General features: G+C 43.8%; 2 protein-coding genes across 4 annotated transcripts; one reads left to right on the forward strand and one right to left on the reverse strand.

Moving 5' to 3' along the window:
• Positions 1-177: 177 nt before the first annotated feature.
• MED19 (mediator complex subunit 19) lies at positions 178-5,018 on the reverse strand. Its single transcript, XM_031690699.2, has 5 exons — positions 4,691-5,018; positions 1,785-2,041; positions 1,522-1,618; positions 1,121-1,215; positions 178-1,020 (listed from the first exon to the last, which is right to left on the reverse strand). Exons 1-5 carry the CDS (start codon positions 4,956-4,958, stop codon positions 952-954), a joined length of 786 nt encoding a protein of 261 aa, XP_031546559.2. The 5' UTR covers positions 4,959-5,018; the 3' UTR covers positions 178-951.
• Positions 5,019-5,236: 218 nt separating this feature from the next.
• On the forward strand, positions 5,237-12,875 carry TMX2 (thioredoxin related transmembrane protein 2). Of its 3 annotated transcripts, none has more exons than XM_006214067.4 (8): positions 5,237-5,545; positions 9,684-9,744; positions 9,988-10,101; positions 10,381-10,457; positions 10,683-10,789; positions 10,971-11,036; positions 11,116-11,245; positions 12,005-12,875. In XM_006214067.4, the coding sequence occupies exons 1-8, from the start codon at positions 5,357-5,359 to the stop codon at positions 12,149-12,151; spliced, it is 891 nt and encodes a 296-aa protein (XP_006214129.1). In that variant the 5' UTR covers positions 5,237-5,356; the 3' UTR covers positions 12,152-12,875. The 3 variants fall into 3 exon arrangements, with proteins under 3 accessions (XP_006214129.1, XP_031546561.1, XP_015103305.1); XM_015247819.3 differs by lacking the exon at positions 5,237-5,545 and adding an exon at positions 5,573-5,721; XM_031690701.2 differs by lacking the exon at positions 12,005-12,875 and having other exon boundaries at positions 5,279-5,545; positions 10,971-11,025.
• Positions 12,876-12,899: the final 24 nt, after the last annotated feature.

Here is a 12,899-nt window from a genome sequence, read left to right on the forward strand (position 1 = left end):
TTAAATACAGATTACATCAGCTTGGGTTTTCTCATGGATGCTGCCAGTTAGCTGGCCTGCTGCAAAGACTACAGGGATTTATTTTACATTTTGCTTGTTTAGGCTGCCTTTTTGTTGCTGTTTTAGAAGCTTAGAAATGTTTTCGTGTCAGTCAAATAATTTCATTGTCTTAAGGAATGAGGCAGGGCAAAAGATTTTATTATGAAGAGAAGCATTTACCTTTGCCAGAGGTTTATTTAAAAAATTCGTAGGCTTGACCAAGAAGCTACCTTGTTGAAATACCTTGGTGACGGTGGGTGCCTTTTCAGCTGGCTATTCTGTTTCAACACAGAATTCACACAGAAAACAGTTGAGCCCTAACTGGATCAGCTCCTTCAGATGAAGCCTGAAGATCACCCAGGTACTTGGTTAACATGAGCAGTGTTCTGCGTCTGCTGTGGAGAGGCATCAGCAAACCCTGCCTCATGTTTAGACCATGCTGCCCAGTCTCATTTTGGCTGTTTCCCTGCCTGCTGATGAGATAAATGTAATACAAGACCCAAATCCCCTCAGATCTTAGCATGCCTTGGCTTAAATCCTGACTCTCATAGAAAGGCACTTACCTCTTAACAGGCAGCCACGTTTCAGCCAGTTTGATAAATGCAATTTTAAGAAAATAAAAATCCTAACATATCAGATAAAGTCCTAAATCAGATGAACTGCACAAAAGAGATGAAAAGAAAGCTTCCTGGGAGAGGAGGAGATGTCCATGAGAAAGCAAACGGCTGAGCCTTACAAAAGCAGGGCCCTTCTCTCTTACAATGTGTTCATCTTAACCAAGGACAGCAGGAGCTGGCTTCTGTCCCAGCAGCAGTGGACGCTCCGGAGGCAGTGACCAAGAGCCTCGAGGGCAGCTTTTGTCAGCAGGTTCAGTACAGCAGGAAGGTCATTCTGGCAGAGTCACTGGTTCTGTTAGCGGAGGCTGCTGCTGCTGCTGGCCTGAGAGCTGCCCATGCCCGGGTGGTCTGGACTGTGTCGGTTCTGGGGAAGACAAAGGAAGAGTAAGAGGACAAGACTCCACCAAGGCCAGGGGTGAGATAGGGAAAAGTCACTGGGGTACAGCCACGGGCCCCTTCCCTACCTTCTTTTTCTTCTTCTCTTTCTTCTTCCTTTTCCGTTCAGGATCCTCTTCTTTTTTCTTCTTCTTCTTTTTGTGATCTGAGTCAGACGGTGTTTCTGCAGGAGACACGAGGTGCCTATCACCTGTAGAGCTCAAATTCCCCACTGATGGAACTCTGAAGACTAGAGGAGAACCCCTAGACCAGGGCAACTGCTTTTCTTCAACTGACCAGAGATTCTGAGGCACTGCTCAAGCCCCTGTCCCAAGTTCCTACTTGCCCTGTAGACCCCATTATGTCAGTTCTCTCAGGAGAATTTGGGAGTCCAGGGCTCGTAGGGAACTTAATTGGGTTTTTAACTGAGGAAGGTCAAACCAGATTCAGGATGTCCGGTTTCCTGGCTTTGAATAGAAGCACTTCTTACCTGGGGGGACAGGATCCTGGGTTCGGCTCTGTTTGTGCTTGTGCTTATTCTTCTTCTTGGGAGGCTGAATATGCATCAGACGACACTGCTCCGGCAACTGAAGGAACCAAAGGAAGGTCCAGGTGAGAAGAGGGAGGAAGTCCCCGGCTCCCATCATCTGTTCTGCTCAGTACGTCTGTTCTGAACAGACGTGGACAGAAAAACCACCTCCATGCCTTTCAGGTCTCCCCATTTGTCTCCTTCCTCCCAAAGAGGGGACTCACCGGACCAGTATGGAGGCGGAAGCCAGCCAGCATGGTCCCTGTGATAGGATTAAAAGAGCCACCGAGAATAGGGGGCTTCTCGATGAGGGAGCGGAGGCTGCTGTTGTCATGGGAACCAGGCAGATCAATCATCCCTGGCAGGTCAGGCAGGAAGTTACTTAGCTTCTCCTTCACTTTCTTCCCACAGAATTTATTATAGGCCTGTTCCAGGTTGTAGTGTGTGATCAGATTAGTGCTGCCTGTCAGCTCTGTGCTGCCTAGAGGATACAGGGAGAAAATAATAAAATTAGTCCCAAGAGTTGAGCATTTTTTTTAAGTCATTGACCCAGAAGGGAAAGTAAAGGACTATATTTTAACTTAAATAAGGAATCTTTCAAGTGATAAATTAAAAAAATATATTTAAAAAAATGGGAAATAGCAAAAGTAAATAACAGAAACACTAGAAGTATAATACTGTAGAATGGTAGGTTGGAAGGAGGAGAAGGAAAAATAGGCAAAAATTCAAATAAGGCAGAGGTGGGAACTGCTCTAACCCAATGAAGGAGACACTCCCCTCCAACTAACCAGAGTAGTAACTTACACGATGCTTATACTCCATGCTAAACACTGTTCTGTGTTCCATAAATGTACTAGTGAGAAACTACACTCTTGGCCATGACATGACCAGCATAACATAACCTCACAGCTCAGCTACAACCAAGCTTAGGGCCAAATATGACCCACTGGCCTGGGTGTCTTGCTTCTCCCCACCACTTTTTTTAAACTAGCAAGAAACACTAATCACCTCTACAGAGAAAAACAAGAGATTTTTCTAGCTACTGCTGCCTAACTTTTGTTACCACCATCTTTATTCTTCCTAATAATACGAATATGATGCTTTGCCAAGAAGAGATGTTTGATTAGTTGGGCAACTAGAATTCTAACCCTACCTGTCCTCTATGCCTCAGTTTCCTCTTATCTATAGAACAGGGTAAAAGCTATCTGAAGTACACTTAATTTTTTTCAGGGTTCAAATGAAAACATATTGAAAAATATAAAGTATTCTATAAATGGAAGGTATTATTAGCATAAATATTTCATGGCTGACTTTTTTCCAAAGAATACGAACTTATTAGTAATCTAACTAGGATCCAGTGGCAAGGGTAGAAATATCTAGCCTACAATTTCATGTATAGTTATGATGAACACTCTGGGTACAAATGACAAAAGTGACTTGTTTATAACCATTCACTTGAGAAAAACTCAGATTCCGAACTATGAGCCCACTGAGGGCAGAGAAAATGTCTTGCTCATTTGTGTATCACTGGTCCTCAACAGAGTACACACACTGCACACGCAACATTCAATGAACAGGTGTTTTTTTCTCCATACCTACAGACCTTACCCCTGTTCTTTCCCTTGTCTTCCAATGCCAGATGTCTCAGAAGAGAGGTCCACTTGAATGACAGGAGACCCAGTGCCACGGTACTTCTCCTCATAACATGGCACTGCCTCCTGCCATTTTGGTATCCTGATTTTTCCCCCTCTGTCAGTTCCCTTTCTAGATGATTATACTCAAGGCTCAGGTGAGAGGGCACTCTGTGCTTTTTCTAAATTCTTTAACTTAAGAGTCCATCCAACTTTCTGTATTGACCATCAGTACTATTAAGATAATTTATAAATTTCTCTCCTCAGGCCTCACTCCTCTCCTGAAAACTAATCTTCCACTGCCAGCATCCTCTTAGTTCATTCATTGCAGATTCAGTTTTTCTTTTAACTTCAAATCTTCCCCACCTCATTCATCATTCCTCTATTTTAACACGTGGCACACACATTCTCCAGATATCTTTAGAAGCAGTATTCAGTTCAGATATCTCAATGGTTTGCTATTCCCTCAGGAAAAAGCTTAAATTCCTTTGACTGGCACTTGTGGTTAAACACGTCTTACTGTAATTTACCTCTGGGGCCTAACCAAGCCCTATTCCCCTCTACAAAATTTCTGATCCATCCAAATGGGAATCCATCATCTGAAAAAAATACCCCTCACACTGTTTCCTTAAAAAAATTTCTTTTAGGAAAACTGACCTAATTATCGGAAAAGTCTTCCTAATTTTCTTCACCATGTAAGTACTGCGTGCTAACAAATTGCACTACTGGGCTCCCTAATTTTCTTCACCAATATGAATTTTGGCGCTTAAATTTTAGCTTTAAAGTTACCTACTCAGAGAGGGCTTCTCTAATCACTCTAGCTAAAGGAGTTCTGCTGCCTCAATTCTTTATCACGTTTTCTCTTTGCAGACATAACCACTCTCTGACATTATCTTGTTTGTTACTCTTTGCCTCCTCCATCAGGCATGTAAACTCCCTAAAGGCAAGGATCTTGTCAGTCTTATTCACAGTTGCATCTTCAGCATTTAGAACAGTGCTTGGTACATAGCAGGTGCTCAAAAAAAAAAAAAAGATTTTTGAACGAAAGAATCTGGTTCAATTCTAATCACCTCTTTAAATTGATGAGGAAATGCCGAGGCCCAGAGAAGGGAGGAAGAAAACAAGCTCCAAACCAAGAAATTTGAGGCAGATTTGGAAGTAAAATCTTAGGTCTGCAGGGATGTTGAATCAAGGCTCTCAAGTTCCATACTCAAACCCTGGATAATTTTTTGGAAGCCATAAACCAATGTCAGGGACAGGGACATGATACGGAGTGAAAGGTAGTCACGGAGATCCATTCTCTTCCCATCCCCAATCCATCTCAAGAATTTCTATCATCCCTTTGGTTGTGAATTTCAGAGCCCCTTGGACTGAGAGCTCGGAAATCCCGGCAAGCGTTGCCTGGGTTACTCCTCACCTAAGCCAGCGAGCTAAGAGCCACGCCCATCCCCTTCTCGCTATGATCTGATTGGCTGGCTTTGGCCAGGCCTCGTACTCACCTGGTAGTTCCCGCATTAGGTAGAAGGGGCCACAACCTGCCGCTGACTTGTCAGCGCCGGGAGCGGCCGTGGCCGCGGTGGGGGGCGGGGCCGTGCCTGGACCCCCGCCCGGAGGAGGAGGCGGCGGGGGTGGAGGCTTTCCAGGTCCGAAGCCGAGTGCGGTTGGGGGCGGTGGTGGGTCAGCCTGAGCTCCGAAAAGCGCCGTGAAATTCTCCATCGTCCCCTCCGCCCCGGCGCTGTCCCGGTGTCTGGCGTTGGTGATTTTCATTGGTCAATCTTTTCACGGGGTACCGCCCTCTTCTTCCAGGAGCCGCTTACCATTGGATTGCCTCGGGCTCTGCCTACCTTCTTCCGGCAACTACTTCCGTCGCTTTATGAGAACGTTCCGGAAGTGCTATCTAACTGTATTAAATTCTCATATCTCTGCTCGCCACAGTGCATATCCAATAAAATGACTTAGGTGGAAAAAGCGACAGCTAGATTAACCAATAAAGTATCAAAGCCTCTTTTTTCAGTTCTGACCTGCCAGGGAGGCCAATAAGAGATCTACTTCCGGGTCTAGAGGCGGTGCATCTGAGACTAGGCCCAATGGAAGCCTCTGTGTTGGAAGAGGCGGGGCCAGACCTACGACGCTGACGAGCGGCCGGCGCCGCAGGGGCCGAAAAGATGGCGGTCCTGGCACCTTTAATTGCTCTTGTGTATTCGGTGCCGCGACTTTCACGATGGCTGGCCCGACCTTACTACCTTCTGTCAGCCTTGCTCTCTGTTGCCTTCCTACTCGTGAGGAAGCTGCCCCCTGTCTGCGACAGTCTCCCCACGCAGCGCGAAGACGGTAACCCGTGTGACTTCGACTGGGTGAGCGACCCCCGCCTTGGGACCCCGCGACCTTGACTGTCCCTTCCCCTGCGTTTGCTTCCGGAGCCCCAAGTTTCGCCTTTTTGAGAACATCTGAGGTTCCGAGCCTGTAGCGGACCTAACAGACTAAGGAGTGTAGGGCCTGGACTGTCATCGGCCTAAACTTCGTGTTTAAGGTGGGGAAACAGCCGGTTAGCCTGCGCGACAGCCCGGGTCTTCTGACTCTTGAGTGCAGGGTCCTTTCCATCTCGCCATTCATACTCGTCAACAGTCCTACCCAAATGAGACATGTACAGTGTTTTACGGAGCTGCTCGTTATGTAAAGCCTCTTGAGGAACCAGTGAAAAAAAACAAGACAAGTAGTCTTATTCCCGTTTTATTGATGAAGAAATTGATCTCGTCGTGGTTAGGTGACTTGCCCCAGATCACACAACTAGTGACTGGCTAGGACTTGAAACCACTCTCCTGGCCATGGTACCAGCACTTTCTAATCAGCCATTTCTTAATTCAGTTAATATTCCAGAGTGAGCACTGTATGCTAGGCACTATGCTGCATCGTGAGAATGTAAAAATGGATAAAATTGTGAGGCCTACTGAAATGGAATATAAAAAACACGTTGTAAAGAAATATATCTCACGCCTCTTGCGGTACTTCCTGAGTAGAAGTGGGGGGACCACCCGGAAAAATAGGCTGAAGCTCTCCGCCCTCTGCTGTATAGTCGCATCTGTGTTCTAAGGAAGGAGGGTCATCCTGAGTTTTTGTCTTTTTTCCCAAGCCCCAACATGAGCCTTGGCCTTTAACAGAATCCATTCCCTTGCTTTTATTCTCCATCCCTGTTCACTCTTTCAAACTTCCTCTGTCCTTTCCCAGACAGCGTTATTTATTCGCTCAAATGTAGCTATGCTACTTCAAAAGATCCTACTTCTATCTGATATTCTATACCACTTTAAAATGGGACTCAAACATAAGTGGATAGTAACACAGATTTTAATAAAAGTGGGAACCGTTTATACAATTAATTTCTCTTTCATGCTCTTCTAATACTGTAAGGAAAATATTGTAAGACTTTATATTATTATGCTGTTAGAAAAAAATTTTTTTTAATTACTTAGGGTTCGTAGCCAATGTTCGTTTTCTTGGAGTATCTGTGTTTTGCTGATTTACCTTGGTGATTGGGAAGTTAAGATATTAAGATAAATAGTGTTTGCAATAACAAGTAAACTTCAAAATTTCAGTGGCTTAACAGAATAAGTTTATTTCTACTTTATTAGGTAATAGGAAAGAATCAAGCATTTTGCTTTTCCTGTATATATTGTCAGAGTAACCGAATAATTGATACGGGAATGTTGATTTCCTGCTAAAAGATTTTGAGCTAATATATGCAGAAGGAATAGCATTTAAAAATCATGTAGCATCCCTAATGAAATAATACATCTATGCAATGATCATCTAAAACCATCAGTTGAAAGGTTGATATGTCCTCTGGAGTGATTCAGTGGGGAGTACCTCGCACCTCCTATAATGTATTCTTGGCAGGAGGTTTGGATCTCATTGTATTCAAACCTCTAGATTTCATTACCACTTTACAAGAAATATGAGAAATAGAGGATCATCATTGTCAGAACATGTTCCATGAGTATGCAGGCAGCATACTCCTGAATCCAAGAAAGCCAGAAAGTTGACAGTACAAATGGTCCAATGTTTTCAACAGATGAATGGTGTGGGGTTAAAAGGAAGAGCAGGTATCCTTTAGAGAATAAGGAAGACCAAAGAAACATATCAGCCACACGCAGTTTGTGGATCTTGCTTGCTCGTTCCTAATTTGAACAAACAACTGTACAAAGTTGTACAAAATCTAATACTTGTTCTTACCCTCTGAATTTGAGTAAGGACCAGGTATTGGATAACAGTAAGGAGTTATTGTTAATTTTGTTTGGTATGATAATATGTTTGTTTTTAAAAAGTAATGCTTATATGTAAGAAATACACACGAAAGTATTTAGAAGTGAAATGGTATAGTTGGAATTTGCTCTAAGTTTCTCCAGCAAAAGAAATGGGTAACTTAGATGAAATGGAACCATACTGGCAAAATATTACTATTGAAGCTGAGTAACAGGGGTCCGTTAAGGTATTGTAGGGGACAGGAAAATATTTTTCCCTTGACCTTTCTGAGGTCTTGCTTGAGACCCCTGTAATAAAAGACAGATTAAAGGCAATTAAAAGACAACCAAGTTTATTAACATGTATACCTTATATACATGGGAGATAACCCAGGGAACAGTAACTCAAAGGGTGGCTTAGAACTCCCACTTATGTAGTATCTTCAACAAAGAACAATACATTTGTGGAGCAATGACAGAACAAAGGAAAGCAGTTTTAGGCTTCCAAGAGCAGAATACTGTGGAAAGGTAAACTAATGGCAGATAAAGACTAGTTTGTTATGTAGATTCCTCTGGTGCTGTCTCCAGGCTGATAATGGTCTAAAGTTATCTCCTTGATTAATTTTGTCCTTGGTAGAGAAGGTTGGAGGAACCAGTTTGAAATTTTATGTCCTACTTTTAGACAAATAGTGGGAGGGCAGGGTGCTTTTCTTTATCTACTTCTCATTTGCCTTCAGGCTTAAAATAATCCTTATGCCAGAGTGGCATATTTTGGGGGTGACATATTCTGCTATTCTTCAGTATCCTCTCTACTTTTGTGTATGTCTGAAAATTTCCTTAATAAAAGGTTTAAAAACAATAAATAAACAAGCAGAACCACCAAAGGGGTTCTGATTTATATAGTTATTCTGGAACCCAGTCTTATTTCTGTCTTCAGCCAATGGCTTTAAGGTCATCCTAGCATCATCCAGCAAGCAGATGAAGAAAAAGCTGGATTACGAGGGCATACCCTTTCTCAACTGCCTGGGCACAGAAATGGCACGTTACTTTCAGTCACATTCCACTTAGCAGTACTGATCACACAGTTCTGCCTAGCTGCGGGGAGACTGAGGAAGTCTAGCTGCAGTATGCCCAGGAGGAAAAGGAAATACGGTTTGGAGTATACATGGCCAGTCTTTGTCACAGACCCATTCTCTAGAGTATATTCCTTTTAGTCCTACCTTTGATCTCCCGAATGGCCACGTTTGAAAAATTTATCTTTCCGCAATTACAAGTGTCAATTCTAATCCAGTTTCATTCTTGGAAGCTCTTCCTAATTTCTGTTCAGATGTAATATTTAGTAAGGTCTGTTACATTCCCAACCCCCTATTTTACATGTCCATATCTAACTCCAGTCAGGCTTTTTATTGGCGATTGAGGCTGAGAACCTAGGTGCCTGACTGTTAACTGTAAATCGAAGTTGATTAGTTCTGTCTGAAATAATGATTTGGGTCCTTGTAGTATAAACAGAAAGATACGGAAGGCCTTAGACCATCCAGTCTGTAGTTGGCCCTCCTCCCATGCTTTCTCTCACCAGGTGCTTATTCTTCATTGCAGTCTTTACTCTTTGAAATTATCTTGTTTGTTTTCTTTGTCATGTTTATTTTGTGTCTCACTTGTTCACATGGAGCTTACATTCTAGAAGATGAGAAAGAACTATAAGCCAAGGGTACTGAAAAGGACCTGTGAGAGCTTTGAAAGGGCTCCTTCAGCTCTCAAATTATATTAAAGGTGCATGGATTAACACTATGAATATTAGGTAGAGAAGAATGATTTAACTTAAAACCAAACAAATGAAATATGTTGTATTAATGGAGTATTACTAAGAAAGTTTCCCTGGAAAAGTTTTATTTTACCAAGGTCATACTGAGTTGCTTGTAATATCTTACAGTTTTACACCATATACTTTATACAGCTTTGTCATACCCATTGTCTTGTTTAATCCCCACAACAGCATTTTGAAATAGATATTGTTCGGTCAAGTAAACCAAAGCTCAGAGGTTAAGTGATTTGCTGAAAGGCACCAGCCAGCCTGTGCAGGAGGAGAACCTGAAGCTCTCTGACTGCTGTTTTCCCCACGACACCTTAGCTGACTCCACTTATTTCTCTATTGTTACTGTTCCCCATTTGGATCTCTGCTGGTTTTTATTACCAGCCTGGGTCCTTTGCTCACACAAGTCATTTCTGTTGATGGCATTCCTGTCACTTTCTGTTCCAGAGAGAAGTGGAGATCCTGATGTTTCTCAGTGCCATTGTGATGATGAAGAACCGCAGGTCCAGTAAGTGTAGCCTGCTTCTCAGTCTCTCAGGGTTAGGCCTAATGACCTCCATGGTGCTTTCGTTCATGTTACGAGAGGGGTATTGTTTGTGAACTTGTCCCTCATTTCATGCCAAGGCTGAATTTGATCTTGGACTTTTAGCCCCTTCCCCCCTGCCATTTCAAAGTACTCCAGGAAGAGGGGCAAATAATAGGACACAGGACCCTGCAGCCCAGCCTGACCTGTGACATCTTTGTGTTTCAGTCACTGTGGAGCAACATATAGGCAACATCTTCATGTTTAGTAAAGTGGCCAATGCAATTCTTTTCTTCCGCCTGGATATTCGCATGGGCCTGCTTTACATCACACTCTGCATAGGTAAGGAGACTGTAAGACTTTTTTGTGGGAACGGAATTCTAACCCCAAACCACATTCTCCATACCCTTCTTCCACATCTTGTACCTGATTAATCATGTGTGTGGCTCAGCTGGTAAGAATCTATGGAGATTTTATTTTAAGAGGAAGGGGGTGTGTCAGTGGTCTACGTATGCCCACAAAATGCACTCTTTGGTGCTTGAACTCTTTGAGTTGGTTTGAAAGTAAATCCCTTTCCCAAGGCCTTATATGTTTCCTCTGACACCTTTTTTCTGTGTTTAGTGTTCCTGATGACATGCAAACCCCCCCTGTACATGGGCCCTGAGTACATCAAGTACTTCAATGATAAAACCATTGATGTGAGTGCTCTTCCTCCCTTCTGTTTCTTGGGTCCCTTGTGGGTTGATTTTGTAGTTGTGCTCTCTTCTCAGCAGGAGGAACAACAGTGCTTCAGAACTGTGGTTCATTTTGGGATCTAGGGGAGAGGGTGTGGGGAAGCCAGGATGAGGAATTAGATGCTAAGGTCTGAATCTTTCCAGGAGCCTGTGTGATCCAGTTCACTGTTTCTTCTCTGTGTGTGGCAGGAAGAGCTGGAGCGGGACAAGAGGGTCACTTGGATTGTGGAGTTCTTTGCCAATTGGTCTAATGACTGCCAATCATTTGCCCCTATCTACGCTGACCTCTCCCTCAAGTGAGTAGTACAAAGGGAGGGATAATGGAAATTGTACCTTCCCCTCTCATAGTTTTTGGCCTTGAGTTTTTGCACATTGCAGCCAAAGACACTCCTATCCCCAACCCCCAACATCTGTACTTCTACTTTTGTTGACTCATTCCCTCTTCTTTCACTATGTTAAGTCATATATTCTTCTCAGGTACAACTGTACAGGGCTAAATTTTGGGAAGGTGGACGTTGGACGCTACACTGATGTTAGTACACGGTAGGTAAAGGCCTGGGCAGGGAATCACTTTGAGTGATGGATACAGGTGCATTTACTGAGTACCTTCTGGGCCCTGTAGGTACAAAGTGAGCACGTCACCCCTCACCAAGCAGCTCCCTACCCTGATCCTGTTCCAAGGTGGCAAGGAGGTCATGCGGCGGCCACAGATTGACAAGAAAGGACGAGCTGTCTCTTGGACTTTCTCTGAGGTATAAAAGAGTAGTTTGGAGAAGGGTGTAGAACAGTGGATGAGTTTTGGAGCCCAACCTGTGTTTGATTCCTAGTTTGGCTACTTGCGCACAGGCTTTGAGAGTGTGGACTAGTTATTAGACCTCATTCGTGAATTCATTTAGCAAATTTGTATTACATTTCTACCACCTACCAGACTTGTTAGTATGGGGGAACAATTATTAGTGAAGATTCAGTCCCAGTGACTCTTGTATCTGCAGTCTACAGGCCTTAGGTTCCTTAGCAGTAAGTTGGAGACAGGAGCACTTGGCTCACAGGCTGTTTTGCAGATTACATTAAATAATGTAGCTATAATTTTTGGCACAGTGTTTGGCACGTAATAGGTACTTAAACATTGGTTGACTTTTCCATGTACCCAAAAAAGGAGAGCTAGGTCAGAGTAGATTCCTGACCTTTGCTTCCTCCTTTCCTAGACTGTGTCTAAATACAGTCGGCCCTTGAACAGATGGGTTTGAACTATGCAAGTCTGCTTATGTGGATTTTCTTCAATGGTAAATACAGTGCTATACGATCCATGTGGTTGGCTGAATCCACACATGCAGAACCACGGATTTGAAGGAACTGGGATACAGAAGGCTGACTATTAAGTTATTGGTGGATTTTTGACGGCGAGAGTTGGTGCCCCTAACCACAGCATTGTTCAAGGGTCAGCTGTGCTTCCCAGACTCTGAACTCTCTCTTCCAATCTGAACCCTGATGTGTGCATCTCTTTGGCACAGGAGAATGTGATCCGAGAATTCAACTTGAATGAGCTGTATCAACGGGCCAAGAAGCTATCAAAGGCTGGAGATAATATCCCCGAGGAGCAGCCTGTGGCCCCAGTGCCCACTGCAGTGCCAGATGAGGAGAGCAAGAAGGACAAATAGGATCCCTGCCTTCAGTGCTTCCTCTCCTGTGGATCCCAGGCGCCTCTGAGGCCCTGCCCTTTCTGTAACCACAAGCCTTGCCTGAGGCCTTGGCCTTTTATTTATATTTTCGTTGTTTGGCTATGCCTAGGTAGGGCAGGGTATTGCTTCTGATTTTTAAGAGGCATTCAGGGAGATGACAGGTACCCTCCAGGAAGGCCTCCACTTCTCTGGCCTGCTCCTTTACTGGAGGGAGAGCAAGATCTTACATGGTAGGGGGGAAATGCTTTCCCTCCAAGCTTGGGCCAGTGTTTCAGCTGCTGTGTGCCACTCACAGATCTCCACCACACTCTGGTTTCATTATTCCTTAGTGGCCCTACACAGCCTACTTAGATTAGGTTAAACCCTATATAAAATGCCGAGATGCAGAGTTAGTGCTGAGATTTTTTTTCCCTCAAGGAGCCTTGTTTCTCCAGGCCCTTCTGGCTTGGTCTGTGCCCTGCATTAAAAAGTATAAGCCTAACTGTTATTGGTCCCAAGGAGAAACCTCTAACCAGAGTTTTCTCATTGAACATGGTCTTGAATAACCTCTCTACTTTATGGAGACTGGGAGGAAGGGAAGTAGACCTTTCAGACTTACTTTGTGTGGTGGGACCTACAGGGTTGGAGTTCTCTTACCCTCCTTGCTACTCCCTATACCCAGTTGATCGTTTTCCATAATAAAGGGACTGGCATTTACTTTTGATTGTGCCTTTGTGTGTTATTCTTG

This window comes from Vicugna pacos, chromosome 10, assembly GCF_048564905.1.
Source record: "Vicugna pacos chromosome 10, VicPac4, whole genome shotgun sequence".
Classification (NCBI taxonomy): Eukaryota; Metazoa; Chordata; class Mammalia; order Artiodactyla; family Camelidae; genus Vicugna; species Vicugna pacos.

What these genes read in the sequence shown, in the direction of transcription:
- MED19 (XM_031690699.2), bottom strand. Translation starts at nt 4,958, where the DNA reads ATGAAAATCACCAACGCCAGACACCGGGACAGCGCCGGGGCGGAGGGG. An exon ending in CCTAATGCGGGAACTACCAG is followed by an intron (nt 2,042 to 4,690) that starts GTGAGTACGAGG and finishes TGTATCCTCTAG; the next exon opens with GCAGCACAGAGCTGACAGGC. An exon ending in CCAGGATCCTGTCCCCCCAG is followed by an intron (nt 1,216 to 1,521) that starts GTAAGAAGTGCT and finishes TGTCTCCTGCAG; the next exon opens with AAACACCGTCTGACTCAGAT.
- TMX2 (XM_006214067.4), top strand. Translation starts at nt 5,357, where the DNA reads ATGGCGGTCCTGGCACCTTTAATTGCTCTTGTGTATTCGGTGCCGCGA. An exon ending in ACCCGTGTGACTTCGACTGG is followed by an intron (nt 5,546 to 9,683) that starts GTGAGCGACCCC and finishes TTTCTGTTCCAG; the next exon opens with AGAGAAGTGGAGATCCTGAT. An exon ending in TCTCTTGGACTTTCTCTGAG is followed by an intron (nt 11,246 to 12,004) that starts GTATAAAAGAGT and finishes TCTTTGGCACAG; the next exon opens with GAGAATGTGATCCGAGAATT.